The 25,162-nt window shown below is 42.4% G+C and overlaps 1 protein-coding gene across 1 annotated transcript in view; it reads right to left on the bottom strand.

Moving 5' to 3' along the window:
- Positions 1 to 1,857: 1,857 nt before the first annotated feature.
- Positions 1,858 to 25,162, bottom strand: part of DOK5 (docking protein 5) — a 162,423-nt gene continuing 139,118 nt past the window's right edge. Inside the window, exons 7-8 of the mRNA XM_035025425.1 lie at positions 9,881 to 10,001; positions 1,858 to 2,348 (exon numbers count right to left, since the gene is read on the bottom strand). Coding sequence (XP_034881316.1) covers positions 2,284 to 2,348; positions 9,881 to 10,001 — 186 coding nt within the window. The 3' untranslated portion in view covers positions 1,858 to 2,283. The remainder of the gene's footprint in view (positions 2,349 to 9,880; positions 10,002 to 25,162) is intronic.

Below are 25,162 nucleotides of genomic sequence, written 5' to 3'. Positions count from 1 at the left end.
ATAAATGGTGAAGAAATAGTCAAATGTTTGTGGCGAACCAGATTTTTAAGAAGATGAATCTGAATACACCTGGGAGAAGGAGGATGAGCTAACATAATGTGGAAAGTAGCTACACAGAACACAGAGAACACAAAAGCATTCCAGCAAAGCCATTAGCGCTGTGTCATGTCTGTGTCCCTAATCTGCTAATTCTTAGCTGAATTTAATCTTCCTTCCCCCTCCCCCCCGATTTTTTTCCACCTCCAAGACAAACACATCCTAACCAACAGTGTCCTTGGAAACCCCAACTAACTCAGATCCAATGGGGATTTTCGCTAGGCAGACCTGGATTTTAGCAGGTCCTCTGGGGTTTCATTGGTCAATCTCCATTTCGAGAAATTATGCACTTTTGGGAAGGAGCACAAATGAAAGTGAACCTTTTTTATGGCCCTGAGTAAAACTCACTTTTTCCTAGAAAATACAGGAAAGATTTTTCTGGGGAAAACTAATTTTAGAAGGGCCTAGCTCAGTGTCTGGCACTGAGAAAGTCCACAATCAGTATTAACTTGCCTCCCCTTATGGGAAGAATTCTTTCGCCGGGATAAGAGTTTATTCATCTATCCATTCAATTATCACGTATTTTTCAAGCATGAGCTACGTGTAAGGCACAGGTCTAGAGCCTGGGAAATAGGACAGTCAGATTTAGCAAAGAAAAATACAGAGCATGCCATCAAATTTCAATCTGAGATATACAACAAATAATTTTTAGTATATCTATATCTCATGCAATATTTGGGATATATTTACACTAAAAACTTAAATCATCGTATATCAAATTTAACCAGATGCCCTATATTGTATCCGGGAATACTACTGACAAGAGGGTAGTGACCGAGACACACACCATCCCTCCTTCCCATGCAGCCATAACCATTCTAGCTTCAGGACCTCCCAAGATGGAATTCCCATCTGGCAGATCCCAGTCGGAAAGCCTGGGGCATAGACTGACCACCTCTTCAGAGGCACATGACCGCTGGGGACCCATTTAGTGGCTGTCACTCTGTATTATAATTGCAACTTGATTTCCCTGCCATACTCCTCTGCACTTAAGGTGACAGGGCCTTCGTCTCTTTAGCCCTCCATCCCTGGATTCTATTGAGCACAGTGTCCGGAACTAGAAAAAATGCTCCATCCAGACCAGCTGAATGAGTAAGTGGGCGAATGTATAAATGGTCGCACTAAATCAAGGGCAATGCCAGACCGCTCATGGCTCCTAAGGAAGACAGTCACATACCTTCATAAATACCGAAGATAGAAGAGAAAACCAGATCACCAGAATCCAAAGAACATAGGGGTGAAGAATGCGCTTTTATTTTTTTATTTATTTTTTTTCTTTATTTTTTTTAATTTTTTTTAAAGATTTTATTTATTTATTTGAGACAGAGAGAATGAGATAGAGAGAGCATGAGAGGGGGGAGGGCCAGAGGGAGAAGCAGACTCCCTGCCGAGCAGGGAGCCCGATGCGGGACTCGATCCCGGGACTCCAGGATCATGACCTGAGCCGAAGGCAGTCGCTTAACCGACTGAGCCACCCAGGCGCCCCGAATGCTCTTTTATCTTAAAATGTTTTACGAAGGGACTCCAAACAAAACAAAGGCTTTAAAAAAAAGGAAGGTAGGGGATAGGAGGAAGATGGTGTGAGAGCAAAACTATAACCCTGAAAAGAAGACTAAAGGGTCCTTGAAAGTTATTTCTTAACCTAATAGGTAAGAGCCAGTCAAAGCACTGATTTAACTAATTGGTAACGTAATAAGAAATAATTTCCCGTAGTTAACCAGAACCATAATATTAACAACTGAGGAATACGGTATCAATGAATAACAAATAATGAAGAACTATTTTATTATCAGTACTGACTATCGTACAATTGAAACACTCAGAAGGAAAATCACAAGAATCCACAAAAGGATAGATTCAGAGAAGTGCAAGGGACATAGTATCTACAATAGAAAATCATTCTGTGGCATCGACTCCTTTCTGTCCAGCTGTAAAAGAGGGAACAAAAAGTCGGTATCTATAGAGCATGTCTCAATCACGCTAAGATTTTTTTAAAAAAAGAAAAAAGAAAGAAAAAGACAAGTATTGCATTGCAATTTCCCAATGACCAACACAATTAGCCAGGACTTCCCGCCTCTTTCCATCGTGGCTCCCCTCGCTGTCATCCTGTGGCCTCCTGGTGGATCTGCGGTGGCCAACACATCACGAGTGTGTCACACAACGATTCTCGATTCTCGGCAGCTCCTGTCAGTGCTCCGATCGGTAGGCAGGAAAAGTCTCTGTCCGATGAAGCTTCAGAGGGCTGGTGACATCTTTTCCGAAAAGAATTTAAAACCGGCGGTTATATTTCAAGAAAGCACGCGATCAAATTAGCTAGCAACAGGTTTCTATAGCAGAGAAATAAGTAACATACAACATCAGATTTTTTTTCCGAGGGCGCTCAAGTAAGAGTCAGGAGAGACTACATGATTAACATCTCATTTGCACGTGGTCTTTGTACTGAGCTATGATCAGACTACTAGCGGTTACTTTCCTCCTTAATTTTTTATCTTCATCAACTCCTTGTTCAGGATATTGAAGGGAAATGAGAAGGAATCATAGGACTATGAAAACTTTTGTCTAGGACACTCTTTGGAAACCGGACTAGAAATAAGGCAATACTGGGACGCCTGGGTAGCTCATATGGTTGGGTGTCTGCCTTCGGCTCAGGTCATGATCCCAGACTCCTGGGATCGAGCCCCACGTTGGGCTTCCTGCTCGGTGGGGAGCCTGCTTCTCCCTCCCTGCTTGTGCTCTCGTTCTCTCTCTGACAAATAAATAAGTAAAATCTTAAAAAAAAAAATTGCCAATATTATATTTATACTTAGGAAATTTTGTTGTAAGGACTCCTTAGGCTTTATCAATTTCAGGCTTGGACTCCAAACCAAGATAAGTGAAGAAGTCAGGAAGGCAACACAGAGGGCCCATGTCAGCAGCCTCTGTGAGATAAGACAGGGGTTGGCAAACTTCATCTATAAAGGGTCAGATACTAAGTATCTTAGATTTTGCAGACCATACGGTCTCACTGCAACCACTCAACTCTGCTGCCCGCAGCATAAAAGCAACCACAGTGCATACATGACGAATGGGCATGGATGCTCCAGCAAAACTTTGTTCACAAAAACAAGACAGTGGACTGTCTTTGGCCGGCAGTCCCTGGTTGGCCGATCCCCGCAAAGAGAGCGCTTGATTTTATACAAACAAGAGGTTTTACTGCCACCTGCTGGCAGTAGTATTTAAACTCATTAACACTGTTTCTCTGTGTTACAGTGTGTGGGTATGAATATGTGTGCAGTGGAAACAAAATACAATCTGTGTTCAAAATGGTTAGGAGGTTGGGTTTGAGCCCCGTGTTGGGTGTAGAGATTACTTAATGAGTTTGAGGACCTCAGGTAAATACCCCATACATCTTTATTACAGTTTGATAAAAGTTCCCACAGGAAGCAGACAAGTGTGCAAACGGCATGGATGCAAAACCCAAATCTTCGGTCAAGAACAAAGCCCTTCCTGAACTTTCATTTATCACTGCTTAGATTGTAAAAGTATGTGAGAAAAGTGACTGATAGTATTCACTTGGGGTCACATCAGAATGGAAGCCCCTGCAGCCTCGATCATCATGCTGGCTAACAAATCTTTCTGGTTTGGTTTCAGTGCTATTTTTAGCTTAAAGCCAGGAAATGGATAGAATCACCTGCCCCATATTTTTGCAGGTCACACAAAGGTCATGAGCTGGGACCAGCCCGTAGACCCTATCTCGGCCCAGACTTCTTCTCCGGCCTGCACAGGTCATAAAGCATTTGGAATTGATGGTCAATAGTTAACTTCAAACTTCCATAAAGGTGTCTATTTCCCTGTTCTCTTGTCCCTTCTTCTGCCCCAGGGTTCCTGGGATTCACCAGGGACCCCACCACGCCCATCCGTGCCCTGTCTCACTGTTTGCACATCCTCCCTGATCCTGATAGACATGAGAGCTTGAGACTTTCATTTATTTGTTACCCTTTCACATTTGCTCAAATCTTAATCTATTCTCTCTTAACTGATGCACACACCACATATGTGACTGTGTTAGAATTAATATTGAAAACCAGTGTTGATGTCTCTGAAGTAGCCACTTGCTTCTAGGAATCTACCATCGTTAAAAAAAACATGAAAATTGGGCGCCTGGGTGGCTCAGTTGGTTAAGCGACTGCATTCGGCTCAGATCATGATCCTGGAGTCTCAGGATCGAGTCCCACATCGGGCTCCCTGCTCAGCGAGGAGTCTGCTTCTCCCTCTGACCCTGCTCCCTCTCATGCTCTCTGTCTCTCATTCTCTCTCTCGCAAATAATAAAATCTTAAAAAAATAAAAATTAAAAAAAAATAAACATGAAAATTGCATGAGCTGGAACCAATCCTCTGGAAGAGCTCTTTCCTTTCTATGGTATGTGCCTTTGAGACACCCATGGTGGCAGAATTTCTTCTCACGGGTAAGAACATACGATAAAAGAAAGGAGTTTTAACTCTAGTCCCTCCACCCACTAGCCATGTGATCTTGAGCGGGTACTTGACCTCCAAACGTCTCAGGTTCTGCCTTCATGGAAATGGAGAACACAGTCCTGCTTTTTCCAACTCCAAGTGTTGTCAGGAGAACCATATACGGCAACGTGAAGGATATCAGGAAGATGGTGACACAAACATCTGGTGCCAATCTCTGATTTCCTAAAATTATCTAAAGTCAAATCTGATAAATGATACCTATTTTCTTCTTGTTTATAAACAAGGGACACTGTCTTCCAAGGCAATTCCATTAGAAGGATTCTGGAACTATTAAGCAATGGAGCACCTTTGAAGTAAAAGAAAGATTCCTAAGAGGATAACTTTGAAAGGAAGTGACAGAGTTTAAGAAGGGCCCCCACTGAAGAGGGACACACCTGCTGTCTCCTACCGCCCCCAAGCAGGTCTTTAAGAAAGGCTATCTTCATAAAAGATACTCATTCAGTATGTTTTGTCTGCCTTGTGAGGAACAAATCTAGCACTTCACTAGTGGTCTGTTCATGTTTATTTACATTAAAAAAGGAGCGAACAGGTTTCATGTGCAAATAAATTTGCAGAGCTCTAGTTTAAACAAAATTAAACAGATTCTTTATGGCAGGACAGTGACTGGCATTCTCAAACTCCAAAAGGAGAATTTAACGTAACATGGAGCATTTCCCCCAAACTTACTGGACTACAGTACTGTTTTGGGAAAGAGCCATATCTACTGAGGCTAATACTCCACGGAACACACTTGGGAACCCACCGCTCTGTGGTTATTTTAGGCGATGCATTCCTGAAAGAACCCTGTGAATACAGTGTTCAACTTGATAAACGCTTCTTTCATGAATTTCCTCCAGGATTCATGATAAACCTCTTTCACGTGTTGATTTTGTATATGCTCAACCCTCAAAGGCATTTCGATATGAAAACTGGAAATGGGGCAGGAGAGGCAGTGATGGTGGATTAAATCTGTCTTCACCCACCAGGCTGTGTCAAAGCCAGCCCCTCTTGCCCACCACCGACAGGAATAATAAGAGAATAATTCCAAAACCAACCAGGAGGTGGCTCTGTAGGACTGAATTTGGAGAGGAATTGACCTGTTCTCCAACCAGATGGACCAATGTCCCTGTAAGGGTCTATATGTTTTCCAAGATTAGCTTCCAGATCTGTCATCTGGAAAAGTCATCCTGAAATACCCCCCAGGCAAATGAGCTGGCCAGAGGAGTCACAACGCACAAACACCATCAAACAAGAAGACATCATGGGCCATGTAACCTCAATGTATGGCACACACAGGCAATGATGTCATTCATTTTCTTCCAGTTTCAACTTTATTCTGGGGGTGGGGGGAGGGGAAGGAGGAAGACAGGTCGCATATGCAGATCAACACACGAACTGATCCTATTTGTCATGTAAGTGACCACCTCTAATAAACAAGATAATTTTAGGTAGTCTGAGAACTTTTTTTTTTTCTTAAGGTAACAAATTACTGGTAAATTGAGTCCCATACGACACATAGACCACATATTGGCCCTGTATCTCAATGAATACTGGTGACTCAAAAGCGATCCACAAGATAAAACAAATGTAGACAAATCAACGCAGAACATGTAGGTGAAGAAATCTCTCCGTAAACATTGGTACAAATTAAATATAAAAATTAAACACATTCACCAACACGGGGAACAAAAGTATGTAGAAGCAAATAATCTGATGGAGTAACTGGTACCAAAACATAAAGCAAAAAATAACTCTGAAACAATTATCATGCCATTTTCATGCATACAGATACTCTAAGATATTAGAGTATTCAGCAAGTATTATCCGTGTGCCAAACAGGGAAAAACTGTAAGAACTCAAACGGAAATTCATGTTCAATGAACATCATAATGTGACAAAGAGCAACCAAGAGAAGCTTTAATTATCACCTTCAAAACCTAGAACACAATCATCTTCAAAACCCTATAGAGTATCAATACAAAGCTTGAGAATCCATCAGCTCTGCAGGAAATCTGTGGTATTCATTCGCATTGTGATGGCCATTAATCTCACTAGAAATTAAGAAATCACTATCCTCGAATTACTGTTCCGGGACTCCTATGTCTGTGATCACTTGAAAAATCTATACCAAGAAACCCGAACCTGATTTTACAGTAATCTCTCATTATTTTTGAGTGATAGATTGTAGGGATAACTAATAATAAAAACAATAAAGGGAATAAACCCAAGTTTAATTCTGATGAGTTGATTTGTGACATGCTAGTGTTGATAAAAGGAAATAATGGGAACTTCTCAAAGAATGGGAATTTCTTTCTTTGCTGTTATGCTGTGTATAGCTCTTCTCTACTTCTAGAGGTACCATTATCACTCCTATTACTTTGGAATTAGTGGATTACTAGTCTTTGACAATCATCCCAGACCCGTGAGCTGTGTATGGCCTTCCACCCTTAATATGGGCTTTTTGCGTGCAGGTGAATTTGCAAATTTTGTTGTTGTTCTTGAAAAAATGTGTCTGTATGCTGTGGAAATAGAGCTGTTTCCTTCATAGTAACCAGATGTAGATGTTGTCAGAACAGTCTTATATACCTTGGGAGCATACAAACAGAATGTAACAGTATCCACAACATCCTCTTTATACCTAAAAAGATGTTTTTTGAAACTCCAAAAGATTTTGTAAAGTATTATTATACCATTAGGGTCCTGATAAGACCCTCAGGCTTTGTCATTGCTGATGAATGTCTGCTCATTTGGGTTAAGGATAGTTTGATAAGTTAAGGAGAGGAAGGTTAGTATGCTCTTCATATGGCATCTTTTCTTAAGCTTTTCTTAAGCTCTGGGATATTCACTAATAAATTCTAAAACTGCAACATATCCTAAGTGTTCAGGTTATCCCACTGTCAGTGCATCTTTGCAAACATGCTATTCTAGGGAAATCCCACCATACATCACCTTTGATGCAAACCGACTTCTCAAATTACCACTCAGTATCTTAGGAATTAAGGTCACTTATCAATTTCCTCCCTATGAAGCCTACATCACTTTGGTTCCCAACTTTTCTTTGCAGGCCCGACATGCAGAATCTAAAATGACAAACTTTCTTGGTAAAGATCATCTTGGTTAAGTGTAAAAAGTCAAGTTACAAAGCAATTTAATAGCTTTGTGTGAATTTATGTTATTCATACTTCTTTAAACTTTCAATAATTACTATTTATCTGAAGGGGGGGAAATCGGAGGGGGAGACGAACCATGAGAGACGATGGACTCTGAAAAACAAACTGAGGGTTCTAGAGGGGAGGGGAGTGGGGGGATGGGTTAGCCCAGTGATGGGTATTAAAGAGGGCACGTTCTGCATGGAGCACTGGGTGTTATATGCAAACAACGAATCATGGAACACTGCATCGAAAACTAATGATGTAATGTATGGTGATTAACATAATAAAAATTTTTAAAAAATAAATAATAATAACTGCTATTTATCTTATTGTATATTAAAAAACATAGCCAGTTGCTGGGCTCCTGGGTGGCTCAGCTGGTTAAGCGAGTGCCTTTGGCTCAGGTCATGATCCTGGAGTCCCTGGCTCAGCAAGGAGTCTGCTTCTCCCTCTGCCCCTGCCCCCCTCATGCTCTATCTCATTCTCTCTCTCAAATAAATAAATAAAATCTTAAAAAGAAAACCACCGCCAGCTGCTATAATAGTATAAAGGCAGTGGCATACAATTTTCTTTACAAAAAGGAATTTATTTAAGGAGACGAGACGGCGTAAAATTGAATAATAGTACAGAGGGTATGCATATGAAAAAAATGCTGATAATGTAATTCAAATATTGCAAAAATTTGTGAACATGCTAGGGAACAAATGGTCTTCGGGACAACCTGATCTAACCCAACTCTCTCTCTCTCTCTGTGGGTATGTCCTGGGAAGTAAGCTTGTTCACTCACACGGGCACTCAGTATATATTTTCTGAGCATCCACACTGTGCCATGTTCTCTGCTGGGGAGCAGAACTTACAGTCACAAAGACTAGAATGTAAGTACCCTCAGTACACATTCGTTCAACAAATACTCAGGATAGCCACTGCGTCAAGGCACTGGGGGGATAAAATGATGAGGACAAAAGACCCAGCTCTCCTTGGCTTTACTGCTTCCTGGAAGACGAGTCCACTAGCCACACAATTCAACATGATGTGAGCACTGGGATAAGGACTCTAAAGAGGGGGGTCAGCACCCTCGTCTTGGGAGCACATATAGTCAAGATCCCACGCCAGTTATACGGGAGTCCGGGAGGGCTACCTTGGAGTCGGGAGGTAAGACCTAGAGATGAAAAAGAGTGACCTAGGATGGGGGGAGAGGCCCAGGCTTCCAGGAAGAAAGAACGGGAAAAGCTCTCTGGGGGAGAAATGGCCACCAGGAAGGGCTGAAAAGGCTCAGTGACTAGCGAACAGTCAGTGCTATTTACGGCCACCTCTGTGGCCCTTCATTTGTTCTCAGATTCATTTATTTGACAGATTACTGCATGTGAACTAGGTGCCGTCTCGCGCATGCCCTTCAAAGTTCTGGCGTCTTCCAGCTGATCGTGCAAAGTTCTTCAGCAGGGGTCCCCCCCAGAGGCCTATTTATTTTTTATAAGTTACATATGCACAAGCTATTCTTGCATACTGTAAACCATAAAAACTGCATTTGAGAAGATAAGAAAATGTTTAAAATTTTTTTCCAATTATTCCTGCTGTCCCCACCATGGGCCCTTCTGTATCCCGCTTCTGAGCCCACTTTTCTGGAAGACAGGCCTCCTAGGGTTTGCTTAGAGTCCCCGCAGAACCAGAACCCAGGGCCCTGCCCAGGGCATCCCTTTCCAACAGCACATGGCTCCTAAGCTTGGGCATTCGCGAGAATCACTTGGAGGGCTAGATGAACACACAGATGGCTGGGCCCCAACCCCAGAGTGCCTGATGCTGGAACTTTCAGGATCCCCGAAGGGGCCTGAACATTTGCCTTCTAGCAAGTTCCCAAGTGATGCTGATGCTGCACTACTAGCCTGTTTTCTCACCGCGTGGACCCCACCCCTCTTGTGCACACCCTGTGCAGGTGTTTGATCAAGGTGGTTTGCTCAGCCACTTCCAGAAGAATCTGCATGTTAAACTATTTCCCCAGGACGCTGTGATCGAGGACGTGCCCCGGAGTGCGGCCTCGATGGGGGCCCTGGCCCCGGGGGAAAGGGGACAGCCAGGCTGGCTGTGCTCCCCCACCACAGGGCTGCCAGGCGCACTGCCCGGGCACCTGGCCCCGCGCTTACCTTGCAGGTGGCAGAGCTGTCCAGCGCTGTGCTGTCGTGTGATGTGCTGCCAGTAGGCACTACGGGGCAGGGGCACCATGGTGCTCAGGGAGGCGGCCCGCTCGCTCATCTTCATCTGGAGCTGCACAAAGGGAAGAAAGGAGTGTGTCAGCGACCCTGGGGCTGGAAAAGACTTGACTGAGAACTGGGGCGCTGGGAGTCAGAACCTGAGAGCAGCTGGTGGGCAAATCAATGGGCATTTCCCCACCGAGCCACGGGGCCAGCTATTGTTTTTGCTTAGTTAGCAGCATCCGTTCTTCCCCCTGCTGGCAACAGTGTGTCCACTTTCCTCTGGAGAACCTCCCCCCAGCTCAGCCCAGTCCATCCGGTTACAGGGCACTGACCTCACCAGTGATTCTAGGGATGGTTGGTGACCCAAGTCAGGCCAGTAAGACACAACCCCTGGGAACAGTTATTAGAACTTTTGTGGAAGAGAAAATCAACAGAGGTAAGCCAAGGGTTTTTGCCTGTGTGGTTCACTGCTCTCTCCCCCAGGTCCGGAATATTTCCTGGCATGTGGTAGGCGCACAATAAATACGCGTTGCGTTGAATGAATGGGCTTCCTTGTGGGGCTGCTGGGGACAGGAGATGAACAGGAGCCTGCCTTGGAACAACGAAGGGAGAGCCTGCCAGTCAATGAACTGATTCCGAGGAAGACAGCCAAGAAAAGGGGGTGACCTTGGATCCCACCTAAACCTGGAAACTGGCCCTGGACTTCTCAATTATATGAGCCAATTATCTCTTTTCAGTTCAAGCTGATTTGAATTGGGTATTCTGTCACTAGCATCAGAACAAAACACTGTCTGCTCTTCCAAGCGCCTGATCCTTGTTCCAGATACTGATGGAGGGAAGGGGAAGCCGCTCTTGGGCCCGGGTCCTGGGGAGTCGTCTGTGGCCTGTCTGACACACTGGCAGAACCGGCTTTACAAGGGAAGTCTCAGAGAGAAGGTGGCCTCGTAGGATGGGTAGGAGCTGAGTAGAAGGACAGGTACACAGGGACAACACAGCTGGAAGAGCATGAGTGTGATGTGAGGCAGCCCTCCCCGCCCCCCTCTCATCTCAGCCCCATCTAAATGCAATCATGGCTTAGTTTTATTACACATTAACAGGAGAAGTGACTACTTGCAATGTTTGATTTCCCGGAGTTGTCTGAATATCAAATAACGAACCTCAGTTTTACAAATGTGCCCAGAAATACACAGATCTGCACAAGCTTATGCAGTGGGACATAGTTTGCAAGCATCGCAAACCAACCAGAGGCAGCTTGAGTCTCTACTGCTGAGGACCTGGTTATTTGCACTGAGACACTAGGACATACTTGGCAACTGCAAACCAGAGGAAGTTAGAGTCACGTCAATGAAAAAGGAAACATTTATATATTGTATTGTTAGGGAAATGGTGAGTTGCAGACCACTGTATCTAGTGGAATGTCATTTTAATTGGTTGTATGAGAAGCAGTGACATTAAATGCCTGCCCACTTGGGTTGTATTAGAGTTCAGTACCTGCTCAGCACCTGTCTAGCACAAACTAGGTACAGGAAAAAAATGAGGGATATAATTATTATTATTATGAATTGCAAGGCCCATTTAGAGATTTTTTTTTTTAAAGAAAACTCAAACTCTCCATTCTACACACCTCATCAGTATGGTAGATCCAGGCCTAATATCTGTCCATTCATTCAGTGAAGCTGAAATAATAGGAGGCTTCATACCCCAGTGACCAAAACTCATTCTAGTTGATGAGATTGAACTTGAAAAAAAGATTAGAGCCATTTATTCCAAAGATAATTTAATTTACATGTGTTGCATTTATATGCGATGGATTGAATTCTCCATCCTATCACAATAGGACAATTACCAGAATGTGTTCCCAGGTAGAATTAGTACTAGGTTTCATAGGGACATTTTCTTCCCCAAACATGTCCTGTCGGATCAAAAGGGCAAAGAGCCGAGCACAAAGCTAGTAGAAAAGTTCTGTCTCTCTATTTCTGTACACATGAAAGTCTCAAAGCTTAAGAGCAAAAAACAAAAACAAAGAAGCAGAAACCTATTTACCAGTGACTTCCGGTGACTTTCAACCTCATTTACATGGAACACAAAAACAAACAAACAAACAAACAAACAAACAAATAAATAAATAAAGGAAAAGAACTGGATTTCCAAGGTCCTGATTATTGGATTTTCTTAACAAAAAGATATTCTATTTAATACAATAAAAAATTTAATATAAAAAAAGCATTTGGGAAATAGCCGTCCCTTCAACTTATTCACTGCAGTACCGTGAATGTAGTTCTGCAGGCCAGCATGATTTGACTGTATTTTTAGAAAGCTTATTTAGGAACAAGAATGCAATAACACCAACATCATGTTTCATGGAGAACATTACACAGCCTGGCTCTCTCTTTCTTCCTCAACCCTTTGGAAGATTACCGCAGTTCATGAAAAAAGGGGCATCTTAATTGTCTCCAGAGAAAAATAATGAAAAAAAAAAAGTCTTATTTAACAATGCAATACTTTAAGGGTGAGAAGTCATTTGGTGAGATACCTATCAGGGAAGTTTCCACCCTCATTCTTTATTGCTGCAAGGCACTCTGAGTCTTAGTCTCAACACCCAGTGCAGGGGACATGAATGGATGCTCACTGACACCACAGCTGGAAATACAAAGTAACACTACATTTTCGGAGGATTTAAAATTAGGTCATCTTGAGTACATGGAGAGAAAGGTTGCATTCTTCCTCCTTTTTCTTTTTTAACTGTACACACTTTTATATAGTTTGGTTTTTCTCATTTATAAAAATCATAGTAATTTCACATTAAGGAGTAAAAAAATAGATGACCCCAAACCATAAACGTTTGAAGTACAGCTATTTCTGCTATAACGAGACATGGACATTTCTGAAAAACCTCCCCATCTGCAATTCTTTTGGGAAAATCGGCTTATGGGACGACCCCTCAAAACGTATGCTGCTTTCTAAGCAAAGGAATCGCTCCTCTGAGAGGCAGCTTGGAGGCTTAGAGGCTGGAGGTTTTGCAAGGGTTCTTTAAAAAAACACACACACAGGAAAACATTTGGTTAGAAATGCTGTCTTCAGAAGTCCAGGCTATGCAGATGGAGCGTAGGCTCTTCCCCAAGGGTGTGCCCTGCTGGCTGTGTAGCCCCGTTAACAAGAGCTGGTCCAGAGCTGTACAAGGTGGAGATGCACCTCTCCGGGTAGAGCCTTTGGTGCCTCTGCCAATTTCTTATCTTCTTAAACTCTAGCTGGAAGAGGCTCTGCTGTGCAGTAGTTTACTGAGGGCTTTTCCCTTTCCTGCTAAAGGTTATAATTCTACTCCTACTATTCTGGGCTTCCCTTGCCTAGGAAAAAGAAAAGTGGGTTGTTTTTTTTTGTTTGTTTGTTTGTTTTTTGCACCAATGCACTTTGATATTAGAATAAATCATTCTCCAATTTATCAAATGCATCTCAAGTCAATGTGAATACGGAAATGGTGTTTTAAGTAGAACTGTCTACCATATCTGATAGTCTTGTTCCCACCTTTTCATTAAATAGGTATCCTTGAACTCTATATATATTAAAAAAAAAAAAATTATCCAAACCATCCATTTTGCATCCTGCGACTATTAGGAAAGTTTAATACAGTCATGGAACACCAAACTACGGGAATATCCAGCCCAGTTGCCTATGTTAAGAAGCCAAAAAATCGGTACCCGAGTTCACACAGCAAGGTGTTAGCTGGCCCCTTCGTCCCAGGACCTGAACTCCATCTCTCAGAACCTACTGACCAGCACCTATTTGTTCTCCACGTTTGTTCAAGTTCAAGGTCACATTCAGATTGCCTCCTAAAACCATGGCGGCCAAGTGGGGAGCAGTCTTTACACGTGCACATAAACATGCTAAGTTTGATTTTTCCAGAGATGATAAACTTACAAGGTTTGGCCATCTGAACAAATAAATGGAAAGAACATTTCTTCAGCTTATCATCAAATACTTGTTGATTTTGAGGCACAGTCTATAACCTCAAAGAGCTTGTGTCTAAGACAATACAGTAAGGGCAAAGCACAGGAAATCTGGGTGCCCTGGGATGACAGGAAAAGGGCATCAAAATCTGAGCAGGAGGAGTGACAAAGGAACATAGCAATCAGGTAGGAACACAGATTAATCCCCAGCCGTCTCCCCCGGGGTCACAGAGGTTCTGGTAGCTCCGCATCTTAGTACATCTCTCAGACTACCTCCGGTCCGCAGGAGGGCTGCAGGATGTCTGAGGTCAGACTAGATGTCCTTAGCTGCTGCTTCTAAATGTTAGACTCTTGAGATGCCTGGATGTATGCGCACTTGCGGCTCTGGGAATGATACACCCAGGGAGCCCGGACTGTGGTCAGTGCAAGACAAGGCTTGGAGACAGTAAAGGGAACATGGAGGCTCAAGGCTGGTTGGAAAGATCAGTGATTAAAAATCAGAATTTTAGAACCAGAAGGGAATTGTGTTCTTTGTTTTGTTCACTGAGGTAGTCTCAGCTCTCAGAACAGTGCCTGGTAAACAGTAGATGCTCGGCACACTCTTGCTGAGGGAGAGAATGAATCCAGTCAATGATGTGAGAGAGCTGGCTCGAACCAGCTTGCAAAAGCCAAGTATTACATTTCAGGCATTTTTTGAGCTGGTTGTTAAATGCAGCCATCAATAAAAATTAAATTACACAAACTTACAGTTAAATAAACTGTGTATATAACATATGCAATTGTATAGATGTTATTCAAGTCATAACAGATGTATTACTCAAGACTCATCACTTCCTGGGTATTTTACTATCATCTATGCTCTGAAATTATTTGAGTCGGTTACATCTACCTGGTAGAAACACTGTAAAATAGCGTGTTTCTCTATGTCATTTCCCAACTCTGTGTACACACGCACGCACTGTTTTTCAGAGAGCCAGTTATTAAACATTTGCGAGCACGTGAGTGAATCCAACCCATAAGGGTAAAGAAGGGCTTGCCAGCCAAATAGGGAGTACAGACAGGCTGTGTGTGGTCTGTGTGCACCCCATTTCCCCACTTCTCACCTGGTTGATGCCTACCTTCCCTTCAGGAGTCAGCTCAGGAACCCCTCAACATTTTCCTGACAACTCTTCTCCCTTAATGACATCTAGTGCTCCTACCAGATATCTCTAGGTCTGTTCTTTTTTTAAAATTTATTTTAAAGATTTTATTTATTTGAAAGAGAGGGAGAGAGAGAGTGTGCACGCACAAGCATGAGTGGGGGGAGGGAAGGGGCAGAGGGACAAGCAGACTCCCTGCTGAGTGGGGAGCCCCACTTGGGGCTCCATCCCAGGACCCTGAGATCATGACCTGATCTTAACAGATGGATCCACCCAGGTGCCCCTCATGCTCCATTCTTACTCTCATCATCTCACTGTTTTGTTGATAGTTGCTAGACTACCCCAGCTCTACCCCAGACCATAAACTCTTGGAAAACGGTGAGTATATATTTTACCTCCATATCCCCAGCACCTCACTAGGGCCTCCAGCAGCTTCACAAATACAGACTGGATGAATGAATGCATGAACAAATGAAAGAACCCCACTTTTGCCCAGGTAGCAGGGAATAGTTTTCAGAAATCAATCCTAGTCAACCCAGCAAATGAGAAGCACTGTTAGCCCAAGGCTGAATTCCTGTGGAAGCTCTAGGTCCAGGTTAAATTAATTTGGCTTTCACTGGCTGTGGGGTATGTGCTAATAAGACTCTGCTCCATCCTACTTTGCTATTCAAGTGATGAGCTGCAGCAAGGCCTCAGGGAAAGATCTGCCTACATGCAGATGCACAATTGGCCAGGACAGTCCAGCAGCAGGGGAGTTCAACTCTACCCATTTATTCATTCTATTAGCAGTGTTAGCTCAAGATCCCACCAGGGAAGAAAGACAGGCTTCATGAAAGTCAAACAAATGCCGTCTTGTACTTGAACACTTGAACTTTCTCCCTAAACAGAGGGATGCACATAGGTCTCTTCCTAACCCAGGCTAAGTGAGTACTGATGCTGCCCCGTGGCTGGAAATACTCAACCAATCAATGGTTGTAACTGATAGGGTTTCAAAGGCACAAAAACACTATGTTGCTGGGAAGAGAGATTGACCATAGAGTCAGAGACCATGCTCCAGTTTAGGCTGTGCTCTACAAGAACCATGGGGTATGGGACACATCCTCCTCTTATCTGAGCCTCAAGGTGCCCTTTCTCATAGAACTTCCCTTTTAATGAGACAAACTAAACGCATAAAAAGTAATCAGATTGCGGTACAAAAGAATGAGGTCCTGCTACCTGCTACCACATAGATGCAGCTGAAAACATGATGTCAGGTGAATGAAGCCATTTGCAAGAGACCATTATGTTGTATGAATCCATTTATACGAAATGTCCAGAAGAGGTAAATCCAGAGAGAAAGAGAAGGTAAATTAGTGGTTGCCTATGGCTGGGCAGGTGATGGCTATAGGAGACAAGTTTCTTTTTGGGGTGCTGAAAATATTCTGGAGTTGATGGTGGTGATGGAGACAACTCTGTGAATATAGTGAAACCGCTCAAACTGTACAGTTTAAAGGGTGTATGGCATGGTATGTGAATTATATCTAAGTAAGCTGTCCTCAGAAAAATAAAATCAGATAGCAGTAGGTGCTATCCAGACTATTAAAGAATTCATGATATAATAAGTTAGTGGGTGATGAGTTCTGGTCAATCAGTCCCAGGGGGAAGTGACATTTAAGCTTGAGTGACACCTGGCCCAAGCATGGTCGCCCATCATTATCATTGTCAATAACAAAGACAGATCCTTTTAAAGACCTCCCAAGGCTCACAGTGACGGAAATGCTGATTGCCCAGGCCCTTCTCTCATAATGATGGGCAAAACATATCAACCCTCTTGGGAGAGAAAAAATTCTAATGACTGCTATTTATAGCTTCTTGGTGAGAAAAACAAACAAACAAAAAACTGCCCTCCTCACCACCAATCACATTTTTGGTGTCTGTATTCTTCATTTGGTCTGGCTGACACCTGTTGCTTAAGCACTTCTTTTATGAGTGAGAGAACAGGAGTACAGAGCAGTGGTGAGTCTCAGCCAAAATACACCACCATATTGTCCTTCTCTGGAGTCCAACTATTTTACGGCAGAGCATTGTGTTTGTCGAAATTGAACAGCACGACAGGATGTAGCTGTCTGCTGCTATGGTGGATCATGAATACCATATGCTGTGTCTGTGACATCGGTCTGGACCCATTCAGAAACAGGCACACATCATCACAACAGCAGGTTAGTACTTCAAGAACTCACTCCCTCCTCCTCAGGCTCTTAAACTTGCACAGGTTGCTCCTTCAAGTAACTACCGCGGCGGTGTGGCAAGAGCAACTCTGCATATGCAAATCAGATCGTAATTTTCCATGTCCTCCACCTGGGTCCTGAAGTGACGGAACCAGGACACAGTTTTGACAATGAGATTCAGCTGTGAGTCAGAGCCTCCTCTCTGCCAGGACGTCTGCTCAACCTGACAGACTTCCAGAGCTCATGCAGTTCTGAGAGTATCCTCAGTTTAGGTATATATAAGCCAACTTATTTTCTACAGATATTTTAAGCACAAAATGTGGGCAAAGTTGAGTCAGAGGGACAATTCAAGAGAGAAATAGTAAAACTGTGTTCCAAAAAAAGTCGGCATCTCAATGTCTCCTTTATTCCACTCACCGCTCAGCTTTGGTAACACCACCCTCCCTGTTCACTGACATTCTCCATTGGGCTTCCTGAACTATGCCTTCATCTTCTGCCTACTTATTCTCCAGTGAAAAGAATATTTGAAAATAGGCCTTACCTACACTTTCCAGACCCTGGGTCAACTGTTCTCCAACCTTAGCAAGCAGAAGAATCATCTGGAGGGTTCATTCAAATGCAGATTCCTGGGCTCCACCCACCAGGAATTTGCATTTCTACCAAGTCTCCAGATGGTTCTATCTTACTGGTCCACAGACCACACTTTGAGAACCACTGTCCTATGTCCTTTGGCCCAATCATGCTGGGGGGAAGAAAGTTTTCCACTGTGGTAAGAGCCCAAACTTGGCCAAAAATTGGGAAAAAGTCTAGAAGCTGCCACTAATTATTGCATGACTCTAGGCTAGTTATTTAACCTCCTTTACTCCTTACTATCTCATCAGTAAAAAAGAGAGAGGAAAAAATAGCTTCTACTTTGCAGTTAATTTTAAGAACATCCATGGCTTATTGTGGGGTTCCATAAATTTAGCATTATTGTAATTAAGCCCATATCAATCAAAATATTGTCTTTAGCAAGAGTTTCTGAAAAGGGTCCTAATAGGAACATTCACATCTTTTTAAACCTAAATATTTGATACTGGACTGTTCCTGGCTTCACAACAGAAGCTTTAAAAAGTATTCAGGCAACAACCACAAAAAAAGCTACCCAATTAAATAAAAAACACAAATATGTTTAGAGAATACATTTAATCACCTGTTCCTAGTTAGTACACAATGCATTCAATGAATAAGTATGAACAAAACTCTTAGTGTGGGCACATGGAATAACTGTAGGAAAAGGAGAAAATCCACAAGCTTTAGAGTCCCCCTAAAACAAAAGTCTCCCTCTCCCCCACCTTGGGGAGCTTAAAATCTCCAAGGCATCTCTACCTATACATCTGGTAGCATTTTGCTTAGTACCTAAAAGGGGGTGGGAGGGAGGTCCACCTTTTGTTTATGATCCATTTCTTTAAAACTTGTAATAAATTGTATTCTTTCTTCCCTAGTACTGATATATTTTTATTATGTTCAGGAAATACACAAAAGAATATAAGGTAGATTTGAAATAAGCCCTATACACATCATCTAGGAAAAACAAAAGCAAAGAAATAAAGAGAACTTTTAACATATTAATAATTACCTCCGGTCTTTTTTTTTTTTTTTAATGTGCATACATAATGTGTATTTAACACAAACTGCATGACTGTGGATATGTTGTTATGCCATCCTCTTTTTTACATTTCATATATTGTGAATAGACCTTAACGTTCCTAAACACTACTATCTTCTACATGGCCATTTTAATGTCTGTGTCACAGCCCATCCTTTTCCTGTGCCATACTTTATTTTCTCATTTCCTGAACCATTTCTAATTTACCAGATGAGATCGTAGAATTAAAATTTTTTTTTAAAGATTTTATTTATTTGACAGAGAGAGACACAGCGAGAGAGGGAACACAAGCAGGGGGAGTGGGAGAGGGAGAAGCAGGCTTCCCGCCGAGCAGGGAACAGCCCGATGTGGGGAGCTTGATCCCAGGAGCCTGGGGTCATGACCTGAGCTGAAGGCAGACACTTAACAACTGAGCCACACAGGTGACCCAACATCGTGGAATTAAATTCTGACCCAATCTCCTTCCTAACATTTTTTTTCTGCTAACCACATTTTTATTCTGGGACCCACTCTATCAACAACTATTCCAATAACCAGTTTTTAAATGAATTTTAAAATTTAATTTTAATTTACATGTCAAATTGGATTTTAGAGTGACTCAAAAATTACTTTTAAATGCTACAACATCAGAAAAGTAGATGAGTTGATAATTTTGTTTTTATTCTTAAACAAAGCTGTCTTACCTTCACATTACTGTGCATCTATACAACAGACTAATCTGTAGCCATTAAAAAGAAAAAGGTAGGCCTCTGTGAAGTGATGTTGAAACAATCCTAAAAATAAGGAGCCACAATTACTTATCTATACATGCTCACAGGGAAAGCTCTTCACTGGGATGGGTTTAAGTATCATCTATCCACACCGTGATGATTCTCAAATGCATATCTGGAGCTCCAGTCTGTCCCCTAAACCTCAGACTTGTGTATTCACCATCCCATGTCCACCTATGTGCTTAGTAGGCAACTCTCATTTAACACGTCCATTCCTGAACTACCGTTTCTCACTGTCCACTCCCTCCAATCTCTTCCCCTTCTAGATAAATGGCTCTTCCATTCTACCTGTTTCTCTGCTTAAAGCAGAAAAAGCCCCGTGAGGCTACCTTGTTTACTCTCTATCCTACAGCATTGCTTATCCATCAGCAAATCTGGTTTTTCCAATCTTCAAAATGTGTTGAGAACCCCCCACTTTTCACCATGTCCAACCCGCCATCTTGGTCCATGTCATGGCACTCACCTAGATGTCAATATGGCTGAAATAGCTCCCTAATGTGTCTTCCTGTTGATACTCTTATCCTACCTACCCGGAGTCTTTTCCAAATAGCTGTCAGGGAGATCCTTTTACAAGTGAAGTCAGCATATCTCACCTTTCTCAAAACCTTCAAATGATTTCCCAACCCACTCCAAGAAAAATCCAAAGTCTTTATCACAGCTACAAGGTCATATAGTGCCTGGCCTCTAGTTACTTCTAGACCAGACCCCCTATTCTCCCTCTCCCCACTTTATCTGCTTCAAAATCATAGCCTTCTTGACCTTGAACATGCAAAGCATAAAACAGCCTCAGGACCTTTGCACTTAAGGTCCCCTCTGGCTGGAACAATTGGCCCTCAGAAATTTTCAAGGCTCACTCTTTACTTCCCTCAGCTCTCTGCCACTGTATCACCCCATCAGAGTAATAAACTTCCATCGTTCTCTCCTTCTTTACACTGTAATGTTCTTTGTTCTTCAGAGCATTCATCAACTCTTGATATAGATTTATATGTCTATTGTTGATTGTCTGTCTCATCCCCCACAACAATGCAGCAAATTCTTTGAAGACAAGGACTATTTCTTGTTCTCTGCTGTACTCCTGCTTCCTAGAACAGGGCCTGCCACAAGGTAGATACTCATATTTGTAGAATAAATGAATGTTTTAATAAATAGATATGTTTTCTATCTAATAAGTGATAACATATTCTGGAAGAATACAAAAGAATCTGGCAAAGACTTTGCTCCTGAGAAAGTAAAATGGGGGTCTGGGGTGATAAAGCATGGGAGAGAGACTTATATTACACTGCAGGTCCTCATGCAGGATTTGCATTTTACATCATGCACAAATCCAATTCTTAATCCAAGTCTCCTTTTGATACTAAATGCATCTAAAAATAAATCACAGCTTCCTCCCTCAAATACACCCTGTCCATTCACTAGTTTAAAGAATTCTGTAGCTCTGAATAGGGTACTGAGGACTATGTGTAAGAACAGCACTCCTCCAAGATTAGGCTTGCACAGAGCAAACATCTCTCTGCTTCCAACACTTAGCTTTACAGGTCCTCCCCCTCCCCAGCCCCTACCCCTTTGGATCTTCTCCAAATGAGACTTACGAGAAAATGAAAACCAGGAGAAGTTAAAAGGAGACGAAAAAAGAGTTCTCAAGGAGGCTAAAACATAATTTCAGATCTCTAGCCAGAGAAAAGTACTTCAAATATCTCATGAATAGTAAATATGTTTTGAACTGAATCTTAAAATGTTAGGTTTATTCTTATAAAATCCAGACCAAATGTCTCCCTTAAAAGAGAACAGCGGTCTTAGACAATACTTAAAAAAAGAAAAGAAAAGACATAAAGATCAAACATGTGTTTGTGGAACATGCACTCTATTTACCAAGTCTGACAAATCTCTATTTCTGAGGTTTATCAAACACGCTGTGAAGTTCTAGCAAATATATCTTGTATGGTTTGGTGCTAGGAGTCATTTATTGAGATAATTACATTTGCTGCATTCTGTGGGGTTCTTTCTGCTTGATGAAGCAGATTCATTTAATCAATACAAACTGCTTAAAATGCTAATTGGTACACTAAGTGGTGGTAACCAATCCCTCCTGAACAGAGATGCAAATGCTGTTGAAAAAGTTCTGTAATCACTGTGGGGCAACCACATGGTGCATGAGAAGATGTACTTCATTCTCACGGTGGTGTACAGAGGTGTACAGGGAAGCTCTTGTGCCCGCCTTCTTCCACCTGCTGGACAGGTACCCTTCCCTTTGTGTGGGAGGAGGAATGATTTCTTAAAATGGCCTAGCGTTCTCCACATGTTGTTGCTTTCCTAAACCCTGTAAACATAGACCACCGATACACATGTAAAGAGTGGTTAGTGTCCAATAATTAGACAATGAGGGAACTATGCACGCATTGACACTCTGTTCCCAACAGAGGAGTATGCTCACTGCTCGGCTTATGTCTTCCCGATACAGAACATCAAGGCATGCGGTCCCATGCTACGCTGTCTCTATAGCTCTTGTTCCATTTCTTCCAGGGACCAAGGAGCCAGATCCTCAGTTACTTTAGAGCAGTGGTTCTCAAAGTGTGGTGCCTGGACCGGCAGCATCAGCATCACTTGAGAATTTACCAGACATTCAAATTCCAATGCCCCACCACAGACCTGTGAAACACTGGCAGTAGAACCCAGTGACCTGTGGTTCAGTAAGCCTTCCAGGTGACTCTGATGCAATCTGAAGGTGGAGAAGCACTGTCCCGAGTCTCCCTTCCCCGACTCTCTCGCCCTTTCCCCCCGTGCCCAGCCCACAAGCACACACTGGGGCCCTAGAAGTCCTCAGTTTTCTACCTACATAAAGTCCCCAAATTTGATCCTCCCTGTCAGTTCCCATTGAATCCATGTCCTGGGCTTGACATTCCTCTCCCGACTCTTCACTTACTAATTGTGAGCTACTGAGCCTCAGTTTCTCCCTCTATGAAACAGACCTAATAGTGCTCCCAATGAAATGCAAAGTGTTCCAGTATTTTGGAGGCAATACAGCAACACCTATTTAAATTTAAAAATAGTTATAACCTTTAATTCAGCAATCCTGCTCCTGGGTTTAGAAAATTCAGTTAAATAAAGTAACATTCAGAAATTCAGTTAAAGTTAACATACATAAGAGCATGTATATGAGGATGTATGGTGTAGAACTGTTTATTAGTGGCCCCCCAAAATCTGATATTACCATAGATAAGCTTAATAAGTTAGTGTCACATCGAGACCCTAAAATATCAAGCATTCCATTTAAAAGAATGAATAAGAGCAAGGTTGGCAACCTTTTCTGTCAAGGGCCAGATAGCAAGTAGCTCTGCAGGCTATCCAGTCTGTGTCAAGCCAATGAATCAACTCTTGTTTCAGTGTGAAAGCAGTCATAACAACGTATCAATGAATGGGCATAGCTGTGTTCCAATAAAACTTTACTTACAAAAACAGACATAAGCCAGATTTTGCTCATGGGCCACAGATCGCTAACCCTTGGGTCAGACCTAAGCTATATGTCTTTTAAGTACTGTATTTCCATTAGGTATTTACTATTAAACAAGAAAACCAAGGGGGTAGTTTTAAAAATGTTTAATAGGATCACAATTTTATAATATAAACAATGGCTTCCAAACACCCATCTTACATATCTATCTATCTATCTATCTATCTATCTATCTATCTATCTATCTATATATATATCTATGTGTGTGTCTATCTATGTGTGTCTGTAGATATGGATTTTTGTATAGGATTATATGGTTACAGAGAAAAACATGGAGAAAGGAATACAAACTTCTGAACAAAAAATTTAGGAGTTGCTAAGGAGGGGAAAGGAGGGATTGAGATGCATACATTATGAAGAGAGAAAATACTGTAGTACTAATCATCATCTATATGATCATATCTTTGCAGTTAGTTAAATTTCACATACATGTGTTTCTGTAAAAATAAACAGGATTCAAAAACCAACCCCTATGTCTTAAGAGAGCTGTGAAAATTAAATGAAATACAGCATTCAGATCCTCAGCACAGAGCCAGATGGAGCTACTCATTCCAATTTTAATTATCCCTATCCCTCTATTAGACTAAACCCCTTAACTTGGTTAGCTGCTTACACACTCCCTAACAGCCCTTCCTCTCCCCTTACCCCTTTCAGTGGATTCTGTACTGAATGTTCTTCAGTTCTTTCACTTATTGCATCCATTTGTATGCTCTGGGCATCACCTTTAAGTCATGCCATGGGCTGGAAACTTAAAAATGAATGAAACACAGTTCCTCTGCTCCCCAGGATTTTATAGTAAATGGCCGGCGAGCCAAGGGCCAGCTTTATTCATGTAGCCCGCCATCTGCCTCCACAATGGCACTCCTTCCTCTACAAAAGGGGAACAGACTCTCATGTCAGCTGAGTTCTCCTTCATGCAGGTGGGGGGAGGGGAGAAGATTTCCTGTATGTGTGTGTGTCACACGCCTGCAGTAGGTGTGTGTGCAGTAAGATGCGGGTCAATGACTGAGTCACTAAGTGAATAAGAAACCTCTATAATGTCTCACCCCCCCTTTGCCATTTTATCCTTTCTTACTCTAAGTCAATGATAATAACAGCTCAGGTTGATTTGTACTGAGTAGGTGTCAGACACTGTCAAGAAATCACTTGTCTTATCCCACCTGGCCAGGTAAGTATTAATAAAATCCCCCTTTATCGAGTGAGGAGCAAACACTAAGGGTGGTGAAGTCACTTGCCAAAGACACTGAGTCAGCATTTACAACCTGGCCTCTTTATTACTCCAGAGATAAAGTTCCTATCACAACCCAGTGTGTTCTAGAAAGCACTGAGGATGTTACAAAGGCCTTAAAAGATGGGCTCAAATCCTGTTCTGAATGATAAAAGGCACCTGAATTTTATTTCCAAACCTCAGAGAAATGGCCAAAAGTCTACACTGCTAGGAAAGGGTAATGTCCCTGCCATCTTGAGCAACAGAATCTACCAGTGATTCTACCAGGCCCTCAGAGCCCCACTGTCCCAGGGGCCTTCTCTCAAGTAGAAATTAGCAATCTGCCAAACAGGTGGTCTTCCTTGGCTTCCTAATGAAACCCATTCTCATGGCAGTCTGATCCTGATTCCAGCTCTGACAGATGTTTGGCATAAACCACCAAAAGAGCTGTCTTTACTTCCTCTAACCCCTCTCCCTTGTTCTGACATTTGCAGGAAAAGTGATGGGTATTCCCATCATCAAAATGTTACCGAGGTATCACAGAATATTACTGAAGTGTCAAGGAAAGAGAGCACGCAGAGGCTTACTTACTGAATGCTACAAAGAAAAGGAGAGACAGAGAGACAGAGAAAAGAAAAAGTGGGTAGGAGAGCAACACTGCTTTTCTCTTAAGGAAAAATGCAGCAGAGACACTACTTGGTGTACAGAACTAGCTAAAACAATGCCTCCATTGTCACCTCCAGCTTTGATAAAGCAGACTGTTAGTGAAATCAACCATTTGGGGCCAAATTTCCAAGTGAAGCATTTT

Source organism: Mirounga leonina, unplaced genomic scaffold (genome assembly GCF_011800145.1).
Source record: "Mirounga leonina isolate KUSES-001 unplaced genomic scaffold, KU_Mleo_1.0 Mir_195, whole genome shotgun sequence".
NCBI lineage: Eukaryota > Metazoa > Chordata > Mammalia > Carnivora > Phocidae > Mirounga > Mirounga leonina.
Note: the sequence above shows the minus strand (reverse complement) of the source record. Positions and strands in the feature narration are given on the sequence as shown.